At 48.0% G+C, this 21,709-nt stretch overlaps 5 protein-coding genes and 1 non-coding gene across 6 annotated transcripts; 2 read left to right on the forward strand and 4 right to left on the reverse strand.

The window, feature by feature from the left end:
• Nucleotides 1-3,709: 3,709 nt before the first annotated feature.
• Nucleotides 3,710-4,231, forward strand: BC939DRAFT_435010 (uncharacterized protein; the record flags this gene model as incomplete). The annotated part of the gene is made up of 2 exons (XM_051553426.1): nt 3,710-3,756; nt 4,059-4,231. Coding segments are annotated over exons 1-2 (158 nt in total), but the record flags the coding sequence as incomplete, so codon positions are not given.
• Nucleotides 4,232-6,085: 1,854 nt separating this feature from the next.
• On the forward strand, nt 6,086-6,168 carry BC939DRAFT_t4. Its single transcript has one exon. It is a non-coding gene; the product is annotated as a tRNA-Leu (tRNA).
• An 879-nt stretch (nt 6,169-7,047) lies between these two features.
• Nucleotides 7,048-8,045, reverse strand: BC939DRAFT_389086 (Sodium:dicarboxylate symporter; the record flags this gene model as incomplete). Its single annotated transcript, XM_051551874.1, has 2 exons — nt 7,048-7,773; nt 7,875-8,045. Coding segments are annotated over 2 exons (897 nt in total), but the record flags the coding sequence as incomplete, so codon positions are not given.
• A 1,469-nt stretch (nt 8,046-9,514) lies between these two features.
• On the reverse strand, nt 9,515-10,536 carry BC939DRAFT_391380 (uncharacterized protein; the record flags this gene model as incomplete). The annotated part of the gene is made up of 2 exons (XM_051551956.1): nt 9,515-10,265; nt 10,397-10,536. The coding sequence occupies 2 exons, from the start codon at nt 10,534-10,536 to the stop codon at nt 9,515-9,517; spliced, it is 891 nt and encodes a 296-aa protein (XP_051417393.1).
• A 3,670-nt stretch (nt 10,537-14,206) lies between these two features.
• Nucleotides 14,207-18,538, reverse strand: BC939DRAFT_99561 (Sodium/calcium exchanger protein-domain-containing protein). The gene is made up of 13 exons (XM_051562048.1): nt 18,487-18,538; nt 17,915-18,130; nt 17,642-17,782; nt 17,421-17,478; nt 17,277-17,326; nt 17,044-17,149; nt 16,555-16,929; nt 16,376-16,448; nt 16,174-16,258; nt 15,307-16,096; nt 14,929-15,179; nt 14,679-14,775; nt 14,207-14,550 (listed from the first exon to the last, which is right to left on the reverse strand). The coding sequence occupies exons 2-13, from the start codon at nt 18,080-18,082 to the stop codon at nt 14,294-14,296; spliced, it is 2,451 nt and encodes an 816-aa protein (XP_051417394.1). The 5' UTR covers nt 18,083-18,130; nt 18,487-18,538; the 3' UTR covers nt 14,207-14,293.
• Nucleotides 18,539-18,639: 101 nt separating this feature from the next.
• BC939DRAFT_498343 (uncharacterized protein) lies at nt 18,640-21,674 on the reverse strand (the record flags this gene model as incomplete). Its single annotated transcript, XM_051559803.1, has 5 exons — nt 18,640-19,104; nt 19,203-19,376; nt 19,519-19,735; nt 19,836-20,018; nt 20,107-21,674. The coding sequence occupies 5 exons, from the start codon at nt 21,672-21,674 to the stop codon at nt 18,640-18,642; spliced, it is 2,607 nt and encodes an 868-aa protein (XP_051417395.1).
• Between the last annotated feature and the right edge of the window lie 35 nt (nt 21,675-21,709).

The raw sequence follows: 21,709 nt of genomic DNA on the forward strand, positions 1-21,709 counted from the left end.
AGTTCTCGCCAGAGTTGCAATTCCCGGTGTTGTCTTTGTCGTCTATTGAGGGAGGTAAAGGAGGGACCAGACATGCTCGATGGGTTTCAAATCTGGGGAGTTGGCTGGCCAGTCCTCAATCTTGCGAACGCCGTGTGCTTGGCGCCAATTCTTTGACAGCACGTAGGGGTGCACCGGGGCACCTTCTTCCATGGTGGTTACTCAAGCTGCTGTCAATTGTGCTTGGAGAAGAAAAGTGGTGTTGAAGAAAAGATGTTTTATTTGCTCCATGGCTAGAAAAATTAAAGTTGACCAATTGATTTTGCTAGGTGGCTGTACAATTGCACAAGAAGCCTCTCTAGTGAAGCGTCATCGTGTTTAAGCACCCTCGTGTATCCTTGAATTGGCCAGTGTATGCTCTCATTGCGCGCGCGATACGGAACACCAACTGTAGGCCGACGGCGACGCGTTGAAGGACGCGGATATGGTTTCGAACTCGCGTCCGGACTCTTGAACTCAAATCGGAAGAGACGGTGAGCCTGGCAATGGCTACTCGAACATGCCGGGGTCATTTTCATCCCTAGCGTCGTTTTCATCGCCAGATACATAAGTACTGGCCATATAAATCGGCATGCTCGGGGTTAAAACTGACCGACGCGTCCATGGTGCAAAACCAAACGTTGATGAAAGCCCCTTCTTAATGACATGCATCAATGAAACAGCTTTTGGAGGAGCAAGGGGCCGTATAATACTACGTGGCTGAGCCGATGTTGTTGCTTGATATCTGGCAACTGCGGAGCGTTCAGGAGAAGACATGATGACAAGTAAAATGATATGGAGACTAAGATGTGGAAGGTTGATGGTGTGAGGAGTGCAAGTGTATAAAAATAAACTGAAGAGGAGCCAATCTCACTCACTCTCATTCCTCATTTCCTTGATCAGATGAAATGGCGTACTTTATCAGATTCAAAAAAAATTCAGGCACAGTGTCCGTGCATCAATTACCCCACATTGTCGTTATTGAACTCTAATTCTGGAACTCGTGCCTCGTTCTCCAAGGAGAGGGGAAGCTGCTGCATATTCAGCCGAGTCCACTATAATCTACAAGTGAGCTAGGTCTACGTGTACTTTGACCTCTAGAATAGAAATTAAACCCCCATGGATGTAGTGTGTGGACTCATATCTCTTTCTCGTCTCGGCAGCAACCTTGCTTTTATCTAATTTATTTTATTTATTAACGTAATTCACATGAGCACGAGACGCATGGCCCGCGAAGGCCTTAAAGCCCTAGATGCCTTCCACGCACGGCAGAGCCACGTCCCCTACCAACTATGTTGGCTTGAGGCGTCTTGGTCTCATTACTGATATCGCATAGTTATCCTAACCTTACTCCTACGTGACCTGTTGCGCAATACACGTCCACTTAGTCAAGATCCAATGTTAATAGAGTTGTTTTTAAACGGAATAAACCCTCCATTATGTCCAACTTTCCTCGCCCCAAGCAATGCTGTAGCACCCTGTAATCCGCGGTCCGTCTACCTTCCTGGATTTCCGCTGCAAGCAACCGTCTGCCTTTCGAATCAGAGAAATCACCAACACTACGTCGATGTCCCCGATGACCGTTACTTGCTCTGGCGCGTTTGCTCATGAAGGTGATTCTAACTGACTTTTCTCAGGCGACAGTGTCCTCGCATCGTTTGTTCCATATCTTGGTTCTGCCAAAATCTTCGATCCTGCTCACGAACTTTGTCACCATGATCGTTGCAAGCCACTTGTGCAACAGCAGCAGAGTCAAGGGGTCAAGGGCAGTGGTCAAGTAGGAATGCGTAGAAATGAATGCTGTTTAATGATCATAAGCAGGGTCTATATATACATGTCTGTGGCCTATTGTGCAGTGTCTTAACGGTGTTGTCATGGTGCCGGACTCCATCCTGGTTTTGCATGTCGTAACCGTGCAGCTCGGTAACCGAGTGATGTTTCGTCCAGACCCCAAATTGGGACTGTACTGGGAGTGAAGCCACTTCCATTTTTATTCATGAGACTATTAAGCTATCTAATACTCCAAGCCCCAGGTCGGGGCTATAAAAACCCCTACCGGGAGCATAATAAATAACGACGCTCTTTTGTCTCCTTGACTCATACTGAAATACATAAAACATCATAAGTGGTAATCCTGTTGCAACGTGGTGGTGGTAAATAGCTGTTTCCAGGTCTCAATGAGTCTCATTGGCACCAATCCTCGGTATAAATCCTTGACCTCCCAATCCGCATCACTCTCCGGTGCCTCTTCAGCAACGTGCTATGCCCCTCGTCTTTCCGTCATCCCTGAATCCACTGCAATGACTCTCAGACAGCGTTCGTTCCTGTTGCCGAAAAGGAAGGTGCGCGAGCTTCATCGTAAACTCGCTATTGAAAGGGCAAGGGTGATCACCCAGGTGGGTGACAGCTCCAGAGTCCTTGCCGATGATCACGTACGTAACTTTTTCCTCTATCATCCTGGTGACAGCGGTGGAGTTGGCGAATGTGACTCGCGCGGTAGCCATGGAATGGGTTTTGTTGAAGCCCATTTCAACAGAACGGACCACGTCCCATCTGGCCATGGCAGCGTAGACCTGATTCTCCTTGGTGTTCCAGGCGATGTTGTTGAGGCGTACAACTTGGCTTTCTTTAGCCTTTTGCCTGGTTGTGGTGTACTCCTGAAAATGAGTCCTCACTGTGTTGCCGTCGTCGTCCACGTTAGAGAAGCCGTAACGAAGGGCGGTCTCTAGTTGATCGCTCGTGCTGACCTCAAAGACAACGGTTGGGATAACGGCCATGGGGTCATCGTCCACAAGGTACTCCATGGCACCTTGTCCAATAATCGCTGCCTTTTTACTCAGGATTTTGTTGATATTGACCATGAGGTTCGATAGGTGGGGACGCCTGCCTCCACAAATCGCAGAAGCATGAATCATCATCCAGTGCCGGCGACCCCTGGAGACGATGGTGAAATCCTTGGCGGGAGTCATCTCCTCCAAAGATTGGGTAGACTCAGGTATGCCAGCGGAAGATGCTGGGTATAGACCTCGTGGCGATATAGCCAAGAAAGAAAAAATAAAAATAAAAAGGGTTGCAAAAATCTGATAGGGCTCAGATGATGGCGAATGGGAGAGTGAATCTCTAGAAAAAGAGATGTGAATGACCGCCTCAGAAAGCGGAATGAGAATAGCACAAAGAGCCAGACTGGTAGCCTCGCGCGAACGAGCAAAATTGGAAAAAGCGCTATAACCGATGTGTGCGGAAGGAAGGTCTAGTCTCAGGCTTGAGTCAATTTGGCTCTAAATCTTCCAGTGTGGCAGTCGTATCACCTCCAACAACAACACTGTAACCTCCCTAAGCGTTCCAAGATTTTTCTTGTCATGGAGCCGCCCAGGGGCTTAAAAACTGAGCTTTTTAGATCATGTGGTATGTAAAAGTTTTAGAAAATATATGTTCTTGTCTGAACCACTTTCTGTTACTGCGGTGTAGGGGGTCTATTAACGGGTTCTAAAACTTCTACCATTAGTTCTATTTACAACAGGAGTTACCACGCGAATAGGACTTCGGCAAGGGTGTGCTTTGGTCACTTACTGGTTCGTGGTGCAGGGTCCTCCTTTAGATCGGAATGTAAGAACACAAAGGTAAACTAGACTAGACGTAAATGGAAAGGAATAAATATGGGGATCTGTTTAGCTAAATGGTGCGAGCTAGGACTATATTCCTTTGGGAATGACTGGGGTAGTTGCAAGGAGTTCGCATATTGTGATGTCCGATGAGGTGAGGAGTCGTGACAATGAAGTCCACCCCCCTGGAGTCGTTGTATGCCAATAGTCGCTGATCAGGCCTCCGTTGTACCTTTATAATGCCGTTTCACGAGGGTGGGCCGATGACGGATGCTCAATGAGACGATCGGTGATCGGGGAAGCGCTGCAGGGCAAGTACAATGTCTAAATAAGAGCGATTGACGGTGCAAAGGTGGCGGATGATCAGGATCGGCATTCCCTGTTGATTGAATCTCGTTGCATGGGTTACTGACGGTGGTAGTCAGTACCTGTCGTTGATGCGGTGTTATCCGGACAATCTGGACGAATACAATGTGTGATACAAATGATTTAGGTGGAAAGAAGACTCTGGTTCAGGTACCAGACCGTTTATTCTTTTATTCTGGGTGCGGTGCTCTTCCCCGTGATCTAATATTAACTTTGCAAGAACAACCAACTGATTCTCATTTACTACACCACATTACGGGGAATCGGAATCGGGGCAAGATAAGGTAGGCTTGTAAGAGAAGGCAATGAGCGGGCAGGGTAGGCAAGGTAAGTGCAAGGGAGGGTAAGGTAGCTAGATAGATTGATAGGGGGCAAGTGGAATAAACCTCAGTCAAGTCGTAAAGAGTGCTATATCTTTCTCTGGATGTTCGGAACCACTTTATTTCATGATATCCTTCGCGTTTATATACAGAAGCGGAACCCGGATCGGCGCCGTGCTGACTAATCCTCAAGTGTAGATATAAATGGAGAGCGTGAATGAGATAGAGATGAAATGGGGAGCGTCCGAGAGCCGGTCGGGTTTGGGCGCAGCTCAGACAAAAATAGTGCAGTGGTGAAAGGGACAGTCGTGCAGATAAGTTTTTTTTTTTATTATCATTAATCCCCATGAGCACTACAATCGTGCAGATAAGGAAATTTGCAATTATAGATTTTTTTTTTTTTTTTTTTTATTCAACATGGCCTCCGAGAGAGAACAATCAGTGCTGGTTTCCTAGTGAATAGTCTCTGAGACTTGTGTCTATCTGGCCCTAAATCTTCTAGTGTGGCAGTCGCACCATCTCCAACAACTTTCACTGTAACCTCCCTAAGCGTCCCGAGGTCTTTCTCCTGCGATCCGCTCGGCTAGCTGGCAGGCTCCTCACCTGCAAATCTGCCAAGACCATCTCTCCAATTGCAACCTGTACATCTGGGAGATGGTCTTGGTTTCTTGAGAGCACGGAATCCGTTCTACTGGCTTGCGAGCCGAATCCTCTACTATTGTAACATTTCCTCCACCTCCTCGTCCCGTCTTTCCTCCACCTGAGGTCACTGGATGTGAGCTCAGATTAGCCTATTATAAAGTGGGCCTACTCACTTTTGAACTTATACCTGTAACCCCGGCAGGGGTAGCTAAGACTATTTGCAATTATAAATTTTTTTTTTTTTTTTTTTTATTCAACATGGCCTCCGAGAGAGAACAATCAGTGCTGGTTTCCTAGTGAATAGTCTCTGAGACTTGTGTCTATCTGGCCCTAAATCTTCTAGTGTGGCAGTCGCACCATCTCCAACAACTTCACTGTAACCTCCCTAAGCGTCCCGAGGTCTTTCTCCTGCGATCCGCTCGGCTAGCTGGCAGGCTCCTCACCTGCTAATCTGCCAAGACCATCTCTCCAATTGTAACCTGTACATCTGGGAGATGGTCTTGGTTTCTTGAGAGCACGGAATCCGTTCTACTGGCTTGCGAGCCGAATCCTCTACTATTGTAACATTTCCTCCACCTCCTCGTCCCGTCTTTCCTCCACCTGAGGTCACTGGATGTGAGCTCAGATTAGCCTATTATAAAGTGGGCCTACTCACTTTTGAACTTATACCTGTAACCCCGGCAGGGGTAGCTAAGACGCATGCTGCCAGTGCAGTGGAATAACTTGTACACCCTGGTGTATAGCTGGGAAGTTCTGAACCAGCGCCTCTCGAAGTCCGGAGGCTAGCGCAAGGGCGAAATTTATTCTGAGCATTTTGTCAAGCGTTAAGGAAGGGGAAAGGAAACCCACAACGATTACATGGGGTAGTGCCACTCAATGTGGGGGTCGCCGGGGAAAGGAAACCCACATAACTGAAGTGGGGTAGTACGCCCGACTCATGCTCCAAATAAATTTCTATGCGTAGCACATATTACTGTGCTTTAACCAGGGCTCGAACCTGGTCCCTTCGCGTTACAAGGGAGGTGCCCTGACCAGACTATTTGCAATTATAAAATATATGCAAATAAGGAATTCGTGCAATTAGAGAGAGAATCTCTATGAGACATATATATGTCTGTAGACCACACCATTCCAGATGGTAGGATGGCCGAGTTGGTCTAAGGCGCCGCACTCAAGTTGCGGTCTCGAGAGAGGCGTGGGTTCAAATCCCACTTCTACCATTTTGCTCATCTTGATGGTCTTACTTGACAGCCCATGCGGAAGTCCTTTTCGCTCAGGTTGACTTTGTCTTTAGCACAAACGCACCAAGTATTTTACATGGATTTCCTCCAGGGGTTGTCAAATAAGACTGACAGGTTGCCAGGTGTATCCCATGATGAAAAGTTATTTACCTCTTCGGGCTGGCTTGATATTTTTTTTTACAATTTTATGAGGTGGTTGTAAGAACTATATACACGTAAAAAAAGGGTTCTAAGTTAATGGAAAGAGTCACCATAGCCATGGTACTGGCGTTGACCGGGAGAAGAACTTCCTTGATGTGGGTTGTATCCCGAATAAGTCGAATGAACGGACTGCACCGAGTGAATTGAAGTCTTGTCCGAGTAAATATTAGCATGCTGCTGCTGAGGCGACATCGCCAACGAGTGCATGCCCCTCGGCGAGAGTTGTCCATGATGCTGGGGCAACCCTTCCTGCTCTTCCAGCTCGGGCTCGTCCATGGCTAATGTCTCCGGCATCTGACCGGACCGTCGCGCTACCCAGTCGTCGTTCCGGAACTCTCCCTCCCATTTCGCGACCACGGCAGCGGCCGTCATGTTGCCGAGCACATTGACGGACGTACGCGCCATATCCATGAACGCATCCACACTCACGATCAGGGCCAGTCCTGCTAGCGGAATATTGGCGCTGATCAAGGTCGAGGTCAACACGATGTAGGACGCACGAGGTACTGCTGCTACACCTTTGGATGTGAGCATGAGCGTCAGGACGATGACGATCTGCTCACCCACAGTCTTCTCTATCCCTGAGACCTGCGCGCAAAAAATAGCAGCCAAGGCTAGGTACAACGTCGAGCCACCAAGGTTGAAAGAGTACCCGGTCGGAATCACAAAGACCGCAATCTCGGACGGGACTCCGAATTCGACCATCTTCTCCACTGCCATGGGGAACACTGACTCTGAGGAACTGGTAGCGAAGGCCATCAGGAAGGGCTGGCCAACAGCCCAGACAAATTCGCGCAACGGGAACCGGCAGAGAAACATGATCGGTAGCAGGATAAGGATCACATAGACGATCAGGGCCACGTAAAGCGTTCCGACCAATTTCCCAGCGACCTCTAAGGAGCCTAGACCGTACTGTCCCACCGTGGAGGCGATCGCGCATCCGATACCGATGGGCGCGTAGTTCATAACCAAATCCACGACCTTGAACATAATTCCAGAGAGGGACGCGTTAAAGTCGAGCATGAACTGCTTGGATTTTTCGTCCGCCTGAGTGATTGCAACCGAGAACATGATCGCACAAAACACTACTGCGAGCACCGCAGTATGGTCCGAGAGCGCCAAGAAAAAGGACGTGGGAACGATGACCTCCATCTCTGTGACCCATGTAATGGCGGTAAAGTTGGTGTCCGGTGGTGCTAGTCCTGTCAAACTGTGTCCTGCGCCAGGGCGAGCAATGTTGACCGCGATGAGACCAAGGATCAGCGCAAGTGTTGTCACGACCTCAAAATAAACGACAGACTTGAGTGCAAGTCGGCCGATTCGAGTGAGATCGTCGCCATGGCCAGCAATACCGATCACAAGTGTACTGAAAATGAGAGGACCCTAAGGACAAACGAGAAACAACAGTTGACGAGAGTTCTTCAGTAAAATGATTGTAGAGCGGTCCTTGAGGGATTGCATGTGCAATGTAAGCCGATACTTACGACGATGCACTGGATCATGCGGATAAAGACTGTTCCCAGGGGCCCGATGCTAACTGCAAACTTTGGCGCGAACCTTCCGATAAGGATCCCGACCACTAAGGCGATCACGATCCACACTGTCAAGTTTGTCCATTCTCTCAGAAACTCCCACACTGTCTTTACAGGTCCCATCCCAGCGTTCCAGGCGTCATTGATCCTCGTTCGCAGTGTAGGCCGCTTCAAGTGGCTGTCTGGTTGGGAGAAATTGTATTGATTGGAACGGACGTCGATGTTCGTGAGCTTGCCACTGTGGAGAGTGCTGCTCAAGACACTGCTATTGTTTCGTCCGCGGCCGTCCTGTTCGGGGATCGGAAGTGAATTGCTGTGCATGGCAGAGAATTCTTTGGGCGGAGTCAAAAGTTGCAGCTCGCGTGCGTAGTTTATCGGCTGCGGAGAATAAATAAATTAAAGCTGCAGGAGGAGGAAAGTGTGAAATTGTAGCAATTGGCAATGAAGGGTAGAAACAAAGTGAAGGAAGTAAAGAGAGTGGTGGGAGAAAAAGAATAAGAAAAGGATACGGTGTTGAATGTGGGAGGAGGCAGCAAGAAGAAGAAGAGTCTGGTATTTATACGAACAAGAAGGATGGCCGCCTGCGTAAGGGAAGACACTTTGTTTTGTCAGACGCAGGAACGTGCCTATATTTGACCCCCTGTCAAGCGCCGCTTTTTTTCATGTTTGCACCCTTGGGAGCCAGTCATGGTCCTCCAGGGGTCGAAACCTATCGTAACCGGCACGACACTTCGACTCCATCCCAGGTCTATTTCGCTTATGTTCCTGTTGCGCTTTGGAAAAAGGTCTATCAAGTGGCGCACCCGAGGTCGGCTCTTAGGTGCTTTCATGTGGCAGTGCATCTCCTCACTATGACCATTTGCATGCCCTCTTTCTTTTTTTTTCCACCTTAATCCTAAGATATCCGTGTAACGTGTCAGCTGCAGATCGACTTTACACGACCCAAAAGCATTATCAACAAGAGCCCTACTGTTTTTTGCTTGTTTGCATGGCGTACGAGAACGCTGCAGAACTCTGAGAAGGTTCTTCGGTCTGAAGAAGTAGCGAACGTTAGCAGTGTTACTCCCTATCCAAACCATTATCTTGGGTATTTCTGGCCGCGTGCTCGTTCCTTTTTTTCTCCCTTGCACTACCGGCCATCCAAATTCATATACGGGCAATAAAAGAAAAGAAAAGAGCATGACAAAGGCATAGACTGGCTCAGATACAGCGGAACTGCTTCGCCTTCTATAATCTACCAAGGTGGGTCTTCAAACGAATTTCCGAATTGCGTGGATCAAATTTGATTTCACAAAAAATCAAGACGCGGTTCGCCTATCTTTTTTATTTTTATTTTTTTTGCTTAATATTACTTTTCTCATCGAACAAGAAAGGATACTACAACAAAGACAAACAATAAATTACATTACTATAAAGACCAGGAAAAAAAGAGAAGAAACAAAAAAAAAAGAGGGAGAGAGAACTGTACAGGATAGACTTATTAAGAACAGTGCGGTATGCTATAGGCATTGCACAAACAAAATCGTTATCGAAAAAACCAATGACTAAATATGAACAGGGGTATATGCACTGCGAAGGAAACGACGCGAGCTTCAGTAGTACGGAGAGTACATGGCCTGAGTTGCAAAGGCATGAGGTACTGCGCGCATATACTCCACAGGCTTGCCCATCCCATTGGACGCATACTGATTCATGAACGGCGGATAGGCCGGTTCGCAGGTCATGGCCTGAGGCTGTTGATGTTGCTGGATTGTGCGACAGGGCACAAAGTACTGATGCTTTGGCTGCTGCACCGCGGGCAGAGGTTCCATATGGGGTACGCTGGCCATAGTGCCCATGGGAGCCATGGGAGTCAATGGAGTCAAGGGTAAGACGGGCGACGAGGCAGAGATGGGGGACATGGGCTCATGAGGAGGTGTATGGAGGGGCGAGATCAAGCCGTGATGATAGGGAGGCATCTGAATGCGGAGTGATGGATGAGGGTGGCCAGGATAGGGGTAGTCAATCTCTTGGTGAAAGATAGCTGAGCCGATCGCGTCGCCTCCAATATGACGCCACATGGTCGGCCGACGAAGCAAGACGTGTTCTTTACGATGGTGTTTTGTGAGTGTGGTCTTTCGGCAGAAACTCTTGCCGCAACCGTCGATGATGCACTTGTAGGGGCGTTTTCCTGTGTGGATGCGACGGTGCCGTGCTAGTGAGCTGCTGTCGCTAAAGCGCTTTTGACAATCTGGGTATTCGCACACGTGGGGTCTCTCACCGGTGTGTGTTCGCTGATGCACTGTCAAAGCGGAGCGCTGGATGAATGACTTTGTGCAGCCTGGTTCAGGGCAAACAAAGGGCCTAATCAATAAGAGAGTGGACAAAGTTTAATTTGTTGTTTATATGCATTGTGCATGGTGGGACCATGTGGGTTTCAGGTTACATGCATCTAGGCTTTTTTTTTTTATTTTATATCCAGAGTGATAATTTACCTTTCGTTGGTGTGAATTCGGCCATGGCGCGCAAGGTCAGACCGACGAGAGAATGCTTTGCCACACTGGATCCAGGTGCAACGGAAAGGCCTCGAATCGTGATGGTGGCCCTCAGAATGGATGAGTTCGAGAATGTCCATCTTGGGCGGGTATGCCAGGGAAGTAATGGTGGAAAGCCGTGCGGGCAATGTGAGGAAAATGCGGTGGAGAAGATGTTGTCTTAAAGACTGTTGCAGCAAAGAATTAAGAAGGGCCTAGTGCTTGGTGGCCTAATAGGATAAGATGTTGAGCATAATGGTTAAAACTCCATCCGGTATCCTCCTCTGACTGTCACTAGGAGGTTTGTGTGCTGAATTGGGAAGTGTGTGGGACATGCATGCGCCCACGCGATATTTTTTAAAGTACGCGCGGTGCAACCACTGGGACAAAGTTGGAGAGCAGTTGTGGTGGCCGAAAAAAAAAAGTGGTCGATGGTGTGGGTGGGATGGCTTTTGCAATGAGGAGGAGTAGCGCGCCATGGTTGATGTGGACCTACCAAGTTCTGGAGTGTGTGTGTATATGTGAGTGTATGAGGAGCTAGATGGGTAACAAAGTCCGCTTTTTCAGTTGGTGAGGTAATACGTCAAAGAGGTCGTAGAGTGGAGGAGAGGAGGCCGTGAAAAAAGTGAGATGCAGAAGAATGCTGGTGAAGAACAAAAAAAAACATAAAAACAGGAAGGTGGGGGCTGCTTATTTTATAGCAGGTCTTGAAGGTCGTCCAGGTTGCGCTCTCAACGGTCATTTTGGCAACAATGGCAGATGATGTGATGAGTCGTTTCCCTCAGATATGGAGTACAGTAGTCTATAGTCTAAGGAGGAATATGCAATAGTCTGGAAGTCTATTTGGTGTCTACGCTGTCGCCGGAGCAATAGAGCAGTGGTGAATGCGTGTGTCTGCAAAGGGTCTGTATGCTGTGCCCTGACAGATTCCTATTCTATTTTCTCGTTTTAAATGTAAAAAGAAAGTTGCTTGTATCTCGGAGGCTGACAAGTGCAAACAATAAGGTTTGCAGGGTGTTGGCGGTAAATATCCGTATATCCGGTTTTAAGCAATTGACGCACATAACCGGAGGTTTCACTGGTCGCCGTACGGAAATCGAAAACTGTCTCTCTCTTTTCTTTACTCTCTCTCCCCTGGCTTCGCTTGTACACCATGGCATACACCTAGCCAAGCTGCAAGTCTTAATTTCCTCGCGCCACATATCTGCAAGGGGGACAAAGAGTAGATAGGACATCTCGATCGAATATCAAAAAATCAAAATATGAATGAGGGTCAATGAAATTAGGGGAGGCGGGAGGGTTAGAAAGAGGCGGAGGGTTGAGGAGCAATTAGCAATTAGGATTTTACCATTACCTAACCACGCAACGGACCAACCATGCTGGCTGAAGTAAAGCGAAAAGAGAAAGAGTGGAGCGCGGTAATTAGCACTAGTTGTTCTCGTCATCTGTCTATACATAACCGCCTCACGACCCAACAACCTTGATCCCCAGTCTGCAGCCGGTATAATCACCCCGCAGCTTGCCATTCCTTATCGTTCCCGCAAAAAAAAAGGCACATTACCAGAAAACCCAAACATCGTGGTCATTGGTAAGAAGAGGGGAAAAAAAGATGAGCCAGGACATAAATAGAAGACAAAAACCGTGAAACCAAACATACCAAAGTCTGCGTTGTAGACTATACTCGAGCAAGTTGGAGCAGGGAGTAACTGAAAGTGTCTCTCTTTTTGCTTTTCTGCAGTATCTTTTTTTCTGCTTCTGCTGCTTGTGTTGTGCTGAAAAGTGATGAATAACATAGAGTGCGTTCCCCCTCGCTCTCTCATCAACTGAGTATCGAAAAAGTTACGCGCCAATGCGACCAATGACACATTCGGGGAAAGGAAGGGAGTAGATTATGGATGGAAGATTATCATAGGCATTTGGATGCATTTTGCGCATGGTCTTGCTGGCACGGTCTACGTTCCACTATAATTGTTCGTTTGTTTCTGTGTGCGTTCTCTATAGTTCCTGAACACCGCGGAATGTTGGCGTCGTACCATTTACGGACTCAGGAACGGTGCACCTATCCCGATAGGGCGATGTTGTCTTTCTTTCCTTTGTTGATGTAGATGATCGAATCGAATGGTAGCGGTGATGGTTGCTAATGCTGTGGCTATTGTTCTCTCAGCCATGCTCCGTCTTGCGGTTGTGTGAGCTGTTTGAGGAGGCGTACAGATCTAATTGAGAGCTCTTTCGTCAGGGCGGCTCTACCCCCCGGAGGAATAATCTACGAGGGTACGGCTACACAAGGTACCATGGATGTACCGAACAATTGGGCACGCACATCGCTCTGCTAAGCATTGACCACAAACAAAACGAAAAGAGGAATTTGACGAGCTTTCTCTCTTCTTTTCTTTCTCTCTCTCGCTCTCTCTATGCATGACAATTTGCTCCGGTGTATTTCTTGTGGCTCCCCTTCCTCATTAACGCCTACATCCATCTTTTTATTTGGCTATCTCAATGACTCTAACTTTCAGGGGTCAAAATTGTGTTATTGCTTCAATAAGGTGGCAGCAGGACAGAGAGCAGCTAATTTGATTGGGTCAGGCACAATTTGCAGGTTCAATAATTCGTCTTAACCCGCCCCTCCAATTCCTCAACGGCACACACACACATGGACCAACTCACACCCCTCGCACTCGCATAAAATACACGCTTATAAGAAGAAGAAAAGAAAAGAAAGTCCCCGTTGAGAGCAAAAAAAAACCAGGCATCCACATTCATGACTAAGTCTGGCACGACCTTGGATGGACTGAGTGTGGACGAACGGACTAGACTAGGGTAGTAATGGGATCCTTCTTTCTCAGCAAAGCATCGGTATCGCATTTATTTAGCCTAAGGATTCATAAATCCCCGATACCTGTTGCCTTGTGCAGCTCTGCCTTCTTTCCATCTATATTTCTTTCAAACCTCAGTCCTCGTGTGCGCCAGGTCCTCTCCCTTCCTGGATTAGAAAAAAAAACATGCGGCAAGGTAACAATAATAAAAAAAAAAGAGTCATCGACAATTGGCTGTTCTCAGTCTCTTGGTCTGGGCCTTGACCACCGTCCTCAGCGGCTTCTTTACGTAAATACTGCCCTCCTTTTTCTCCCACGTTGCGCGGCAAAAAAAAAAGTTAGAGACAACCGGTTTGCTTTGGCTTCCCTCTCTTCTCCCTCTTCGGTATCGCTTTTCGGTCGGTCAGCGCAGTTGTTTACACACCCTGTCAAGCGGGGGCGAAACATACGTGTACGCGGTTGCGCTGTCTCCACGAACACACTCAAGTGCGTTTTTTTTTTTTTTTTTTTTTTTTTTTGGTTCACGCATGCGCTTCCTTGCGATCGAGCATTCGCATGGCATGCACTTTAAAAAAAGGAAAAAGGACAAAGCACAAAAAAACCGCGCGCGCAGTTCTATTGAGATGTCATATTGTATGCCGGCCTATCGAGAACTTTGTTTCGATATCATCCTCAATGATGCATTTGCACTTTCGGCATGCATGATGCAGGAAAAAAAAAATCATGCCAAAATAATCTGCCGCCAAAAAAAAAAAAACAACAACAATGCAGATGATAGACTAAGCATTGGGCAGCCGGCGATTTTAACTCCCCCCACCTAAGGAGTTCCCTCCCATCTTGCAGGAACCTTGAAGAAAGAGAGAGAGAGAGAGAGGTTGTTGCGGATGAGTTATCGTTTCAGTCATGGCTGGGTCGTTTTACACACATCTCTTGCATCGATTATGTATAAAATATATTGATGGAGGGTCTTTTTATTTATATTCATAATAATTTACATAGTGAACATCAAAGACGATACGGAAGTCAAGACAGTTGCATGTGTTCTTCAATGGTCCTCCCTACTAGTAGCAATCTCGATAATAACGTTCGCAACCGTGCAAGTCGTGTACACGATCAGCAGGAACCAGCCCCAGCTGCGCGTCATCATGTATCCGTTCCTGGGAATGTAAATCATGGCCGTGCACAGTGTCAACAGTACCCCGATCAGAGACACGAACAGGGTCGGGGACACTTCCAGGGGTATATAAGTGCCCGTCTTCACGGTCATGTACGTCCCGCTGATGCCTACTCCAAGCAGCATGTCTAAAGTGGATACAAAAAGAAAAAAAGAAAAAAAAAAAAGAAAATAGTTAACGTTCTCTGCAACACGCGTTCCTGTCCGCGAGGGAGTAGGGGAAAAATAATGATAGTAAATAGGTCTTGCTTCTTACTCAAAAGTGGTCCACCAAAACACGCTGAAAACGCCATGCGAGGAAAGCCCATCTTGGCAATCGTAATGTTCGCAACCAGGTCTCCCAGACTGTTGCCCTATAGTCATAACAAGGGAGCATAGAATGTTAAGCCTCACAGGAACAACTCTGCAAAAAAAAAAAAAAAAAAAGAAGCCCCCTTAAACCAGCAAACATAGCAAACATAGCAAACATAGCAAACATAGCAAATACGCTGATTACAATTTCTTACCATCGCAAAGATAGTCAAGCCCAAAATAGCGTCGCTCACGCCAAAGATCATGCCGAACGCCTGCAAAATGCCTACGACCTCGTTCGCGACCAAGAAAATCCATGTGATTGCCACCAAAAATCCGATAAAGCAAAATGCCCCGTATCCTCGGGGAGGTTGCTCCTCGCTACTGAAGCGCCGAACCAGAAATGATAGGATAATACCAAGACCGAGCGCCGCTGGAATGGCAATATATCCTTCCTGAGCCGCGCCTATTTTTTTTTTTTTAAAAAAAAAAGAAAAAAAAAAGTTCCAGAGCAGGAATGACCAAATCGTTGGTTAGGTACGGTAGAAAATTCGCCTCAGTAGATTCATCGCCAAAATATAACTCGTTCTTACTTGTGAGCACAGCGGCAATAAATACGGGCGCAATAAGCATCTGGGTCGTTGTCGCCGTGCGGCTCCACCCCTCATATTGGCAATCTTCGTCCTCTATTTCGCCAATTATAATTTTGGGAGGACCTGTCGTCGGGTTTGTATTATTCAGTTCGTCCGCCGACTCATCCTCATCGTCGCGCAATTCGACAACCGGTAGTGTCAGTGTCAACAGTAAGACCATAGGAACCGAAGTAATGGCCAGGAACCTGACAAACGCCGATTTGTTATCCCAGTCGAGCAAAGTCGGAAAATAGATCGGCTTGAGCGCCTTTAGCAAGTCTATGAACCTCTCGGTCTTCGTGGTTGGCATAGCGATAGTAGCGACATCAGTCGGAGTACTGACTCCACCTGGCGATGCGAGGGGGCCTGGGTTATGAATGTGGCCAAGGTGGTGGTTCGCTGGACTGTGGTGGTCCGGAAGGATCAGCGACTGACGAAGCAACGCTTGCTCAAAATGGGCATCAAATGTTCCCTCGTCCGAATCCATAGACAAAGGAGATGGAGAAAGTGCAGCCCTATCATCGGCTCCACGCGGTGACAAGTATCCATTCTGCGGAGTTGATGCGTAAGAATGAGGTGAAGCTGGCCTATACCCGTGGCTCATGGTTGTGTTGAATGACCGAGGCCTTGACGAAGTATGCTGACTTGACCTTGAGGACCTTGGCGACTTTGGACCATAATAACTTGGATCGTACGATGCAATACGTCCGCGGGATCCGGAGAGTGTCAGTGAACGAACAACGTCGTTAAACTATTGGAGAAAACGTTGGTTAATATATGACGAGAATAACTCTGTGCATAAATACTTATAGAGATGTGTCTGTGTACCTCCATTGCCGAGATCAGGGATGGTCTGCGTTTAAGCGAAAGCGTCCCTGGCGGCCGAAGGGATATCGAGTCTTGGGCACCTCCACTGTCATTGGAAAGATTAGGCCGAGGGATGTTAACATCACTACTCCCGTACGAATTAACAAGCGTCTGGTTGGGGTCATAAAGATCACTGGAAGACACTCGCTCCGAAGAAATGTACCCATCATCGTGTTCTTCATCCTCGTACGCATCGTACGGACCCGGAACTAGCTGGGTAACGATATTTGGAAGCTCTACAGGAAGGAAAAGTAAATAGATAATAATGAGGCCAGTGATCAGTATCAGCTATCGGTACCATTCAGTTCCTTCTAAGACGCTTTCCGCCAAACTGCAACATACTGGCTCCCGTCCTTGATCGTCCGCTTAAGAGGGCACGCTCTTCGTCAGGAACCCCTGGTTCATCCTCCTGAAGACCTTCATCGGCCTCATCATCCTCGTACATGTTTCGGGCGCGCTCCTCGAGTTCCCTCTCCAACTTGACACGCTGATGCCACCAGTTACCAACCACGACAAAGGAGACGTAGAAGACATAGTAGGCGACGAGTAACAGACTCTCGAGAAAGGTGATCTTCCCGTCAAGTACGGCGTAGAGCGTGAACAACACGCATCCTGCAAAGAACGACACGTCGCGTAAAAAGGGGGCCCGACTGACTTTGAAGGGCTTGATGATCGCCATAGACCCTACTACTACTGAGGTGATGAACGAGGCAGCACCTATTTATGACGGTTACCGAGAATAACGTCAGGATATTTGTACCATCAGGGGTTGTGCACCAAGTTATGATGGTAACACTAATTTGAATGCCAATTCTCTATGCAGGTCCCTACCGACAAGTTCACCGATGGCCAGCGACCCACTGCCTGCTCCTATAGCCGAGAATGTGCTGAAGACATCTGGGGAGCCGTTGCCAAATGCCAGGAATGTGACACCCGTCTGCATATTAATAAATGTGCACCAAGACAAGTAGATAAAAGATGAATGATCAGAATGCGCGTGCATGGCTGCGAGATGAGATGCGCTTATCAAGGTCAAAATTTGAACGGCACAACAAAAGACTTGCCATGCTTTCCGAGAGATGTAGCTGCTTTGCGATCGTGCTCAGATTAGGACCTGAAAATGTTGAAAAAAAAAGTTCGCTGTCAATGTTCTGCATTCCCGGGCTGTTTCTCAAGCAAAATAAGGGATCGATCTGAGGAGCACCTACAGAAGAAATCCGAGGCTGCCACACCCACGAAGCCGAACAGGAAGAACATCCAGACGCACTAAGCAGAACAGAAGTTGATCAGAGGTCGCGTTGTGAGCCAGCATAACCAACTTTGAAACAGGGCTACTCTGATAATACGGCTAGGCTGCGTGGTTTTTGTTTCAGTTCAAGTGGCCAAAAAAAAATAAAAAAAATAAAAAAAATGGAGTTTTGGAGGTTACCAGGACAACGACGGCCAACGCAGGGAGCTTGCCCAGGTCGCAGAAGTAAAAGTGTAAATAATTAATCAGCCCCGCTGGATAGTCGGCGCAGTATTGCTCGACAAACGCGCACCGATCCGCATGCGACCAAACATCTTCACACTAGAAGGAGAAATAGCAATAGTAGCAATAGTAATAAAAAGCACACATGCTTCAAGTCAATACCATACTTCACAGAGCCTCCGTTCAATAGGCTTGGTCTTGGCATTGGAGGATTAGAGCGAGCTATCGTACCTGGATGTCTGGCTCTAAGGACTCTAGGCTTCGTTTCGAGAGCCATGAGCTGGGGTAGGTTGTGCCCCTGGAGGCAAAGAGGTGCTGTTTTGGCCAAAGGACAGAAACAATTTGTGTGAACAAGAAGAGCGTGAGAAACAGATAGAAGGGCCTTGCTCCGATGGCCATGGTGCGGGGCGTTTGTTGTCGTGTCGAGGGCTAGATGCGTGTGCGTGTCTTTTTATCCCAGTATGTGTGCCAAGAGAAATGAGTTTGTGAGAGAGGAGAAGAGAGGAGAGGAGAAATGCAGACTAGGTCAGAATGTGATTGGCAGAACAGCCCTTTCTTGTGATGCGATCGTGTGTTGTTGGACTGGAATAGTCGGAAGGACGAGGGATGTTGATGAGGCAGAGTTGAATGGAGAGGGGCGGGCCAGCAGACAGCATATGAGGGTTCGAAATGGAACGCTGGGAACGCGATTTTCGTCTTTGAACTTTCTCGTTGGCCACAGCGTTTGGAGTGAAAGCCCGCTAAGGTTAAAACAGGGGCCCGGTAAACAAACATCGTCGATATGACATGGGATGGAAACATACAAATACGCTGAGGCAGAAGTTGTCAAGAAGGCTGTTGTGCTGCTGGTGTTGTTGTTTGTGGTCAAGGTGCCTCGCTTGTTTATATATTTCATAAAGACATCCCCATGGCACTCCCTTAGAAGGGGTTTAATTGGTTTCGCTGCCTTTTCTTATCTAGGGGTTCATGCTGGCCATCTTCTTGGCATGTTGGTTGCGTCGGTTGTGGTTCGCTTTCGACGACTTTTGGCGCTCATTCTTGGCCCGATCACGCATTGAGGGCGCGTCATTGTTGTTACCAGATGGAGTCCTGGGACCTTGCTGCGATGAAGAATGATCCTGCGAGGGCGTCTGCGATAGTTTTGAGGGTTGAGGTGAAGGTGCAGACTCCCTAGACTGAGGCTGTGCACGGGGTTTCGGAGGCTGTGTCTTCTTTTGCTGCTGTGGCGATTTAGGTCCATGCTGTTGCTGCTGCTGTTGTTGTTGCTGTTGCTGTTGCTGTTGTTGAGGTTTGCCTTGACCAGTATTCTTATCCACAAAGGGCATCCTGCCGCCACGGCGCTTGTCAATCGGTTCTGCCTGCGCAATCATTGTCTGCCGTCCGCTGAACTCATACTTCTGGGCAATCTCAGCCTTCCGTGGCTAGTGTAGCACGAACAGGAACAACGTCGTCTATTAATTCGGGACGTATCAGGGGCACAAATACCAGGCGGTAAAAACAGAATCCTTATCACACTTACGTTACGACCAAACATGACAGCCCAGCCCTCGAGCTGTTCGTCGCTCATTTTGGTCAGGTTACGAAGGTCCTGCCTCTGCTTGGACCGTCGCGCCTCTCTGCTTCGGTTGAATACATCCTTATTACTTGTATACATATTGATGAGTACTTCTTCGTGCTCAATCGAGGGATCAATCTATCATGCCCATGCCGCGTGCGCAGAACGTAGTATTACACAGCATTAGCAAAATGAACCATGCTCAAAATCTGGTATCTAATTCCACGTTGTAAAAAAAAAAAAAAAAGGTAAACCCCCATCCCCCCGCGCATCGTCTTACCGTCTGAGCAGGTGTACCGGTATTCTTGGCACTTGTATCAGTAAAGGACTCAATTTCCTCCACAGATCTAAAGTCAGCCCCAACAGTGTTCACGCCCATCGAATCGTATGTGTCATCGTACTCGTCGTCATACATCGACTCCACGGCCTGCAAAATTGAGCTCTTGTGCTGAGTAACGAACGTCTTGTCATCCAACACAACCTCTACATCCGCGGGTCTAAACATAGTTGAAAGCAAAACCAAACAAGACAAAAAAAGTCAGAAATGTACATCTGGAGATATCAACCACAACCTTGCAAAGCAAATTCCTAACATACCCTTTCTTTCCGCGCGAAACCTTGGACTTGTCCACAACTTTTCCTGAGAACACGTCGAATTCATCGCCATCAAAGATGTTTCTGCGACTTGAGAGAAGGTCTTGCTCCTCTTGTTCCACGGAAGGCGAGACCCTGACCAGTTCCATTGAAGTTGGATCGGATTGTGGGCGCTGGAACATAGATCTAAAGAGATAAAATATCATGGTTCGTCAGTCTGATCTGTGAACCATTCAACAGGAAAAGAGCTCCACAATGGAGAGGCGAGATATACCTAGCAGTTGACCTATCCATCATAGCAAGATCGCTGGGTAGGTCTTCTTCCAAGAGTCGCATGGTCACAACCTCTGGATCGTCCTTAAAGGTGATAAGACATGCCTCCAAAAAGCCGTCGCCCAGGTCTGGGAATAGGTCCTGTAACTGAGAAATGAGCATTGTCCGCCTGATATAGGCCTTTTCCTGATCGACAAACATGGATGGTAATGGGACGCGTGGCTGATTATTGTTAGATGTGATGGTTGAGTTGGATCGGTCGTGGTCTTGGTTGATGTAGAGGTGGGACATTTCCCGAGCCAGATTTTCGGATTTGCGCATGTTATGCTCGTAGATGTAGGTTCGAGTCGCATCATTGAACTCCCGAAGGTCGCTCAGAACGACCACCCAATGATTGAGTCGATCGTTCTCGCCCTGGAATGTCTCTTTGTTGATAGTCGACAGCTTTTCCGATATGCTGAACTGAATTTCGAGGTCCAAGATCATGGTGGCATCGAACATGGGAACCATGTGGTCCTGCAACGGTGACTGTTCATACAGGTTCACGATAACCTCGCAAAGGTTGTCCGTGAGTGCCGCAGCTGCGTTCCCGTCCAAATGACCGTTCGCAGTTACTGCAAGAAGTTGTTTATGAATGCCCTCCAAAATGTTGTTAACGATCGATAGAATCCTCAGACGCAAGAATGTTAAAGCCGGCCGAACGTTGATGTCTCCAATTGATTGGTTTTCGATCAGGACCTTACTAAGGATCGGAAGGGTATAGTTGTAGCACCCCATTAAACACTCCAGAAACGTAGGATGCTGATTCAGCTCCATCGCCAGCAATGGATGCGCGGCAGAGACGGCATCGAGGGCGAAAGCAATGTCAGAGAGGGCGCTGGTGTATTGCATGGTCTCTGTCATCCTTTCTAGGTCCAGTACGGGAGCATGGGGCTCAGGCGAGATCGCCGGGGAGACGCCCTTGCCCTTACCCTTACCCTTTCCTGCACCGCCATTGACGCCCTTTTCGAAACGTTTTTGAACTCTGTGGATGATTTGAACCACGGTGTTTGTTGAGGTCCTGAAATCGTTGATGAGACTTGGGGTATGTTCCAGAATGGAGCCCACCATCTTGGAAACACCCTCCGGATCAGATCGACCATAGATTCCAGCGAGATCCATTAGCACAGAGGTTGAGACGAGGCCGCAGTCTAGCAAAGCAGAACCTGGGTCATTAAGACTCTGGTCTGCAAATGTCTCACCCGATACAGCCATGGCGTCCAGTCCAGACATAGTCTCTGATATCCTGCGGTAGATCATGAAGACCCTTCGCACGACCTCTTCCAGTTCCATGATCCAGAGATCGCCTTTGTTGCCACGGAAGCTTGCGTATTCGCCAAGGAAAGCGTTCAAAAATCCTGCGAGGCTAGGGTTTCGCAGTAGCTCTGCCCAGAAGGCCTTGTTGTTCAGCTTGAGGATCTTGCTCAGGGTCTCGTTCCAGTCGTCGACCGCGACCGAAAAGTCGGTCTCGGTCAAGGAGGGATCTGCCAGTGGACTCACGAATGGCAGAATGTCAGTGACGGGAGTCATGGTGCAGGTGGTGTAGATTAGGATTAAGTCGTGAT

This window comes from Gamsiella multidivaricata (assembly GCF_025024155.1).
Source record: "Gamsiella multidivaricata strain RSA 2152 chromosome Unknown BC939scaffold_2, whole genome shotgun sequence".
In the NCBI taxonomy this organism is placed as follows: domain Eukaryota; kingdom Fungi; phylum Mortierellomycota; class Mortierellomycetes; order Mortierellales; family Mortierellaceae; genus Gamsiella; species Gamsiella multidivaricata.

What these genes read in the sequence shown, in the direction of transcription:
- BC939DRAFT_99561 (XM_051562048.1), bottom strand. Translation starts at nt 18,082, where the DNA reads ATGGCCATCGGAGCAAGGCCCTTCTATCTGTTTCTCACGCTCTTCTTG. An exon ending in GATGAAGAACACGATGATGG is followed by an intron (nt 16,259 to 16,375) that starts GTACATTTCTTC and finishes TTCCAATGACAG; the next exon opens with TGGAGGTGCCCAAGACTCGA. An exon ending in GCTTGACTATCTTTGCGATG is followed by an intron (nt 14,776 to 14,928) that starts GTAAGAAATTGT and finishes TTATGACTATAG; the next exon opens with GGCAACAGTCTGGGAGACCT.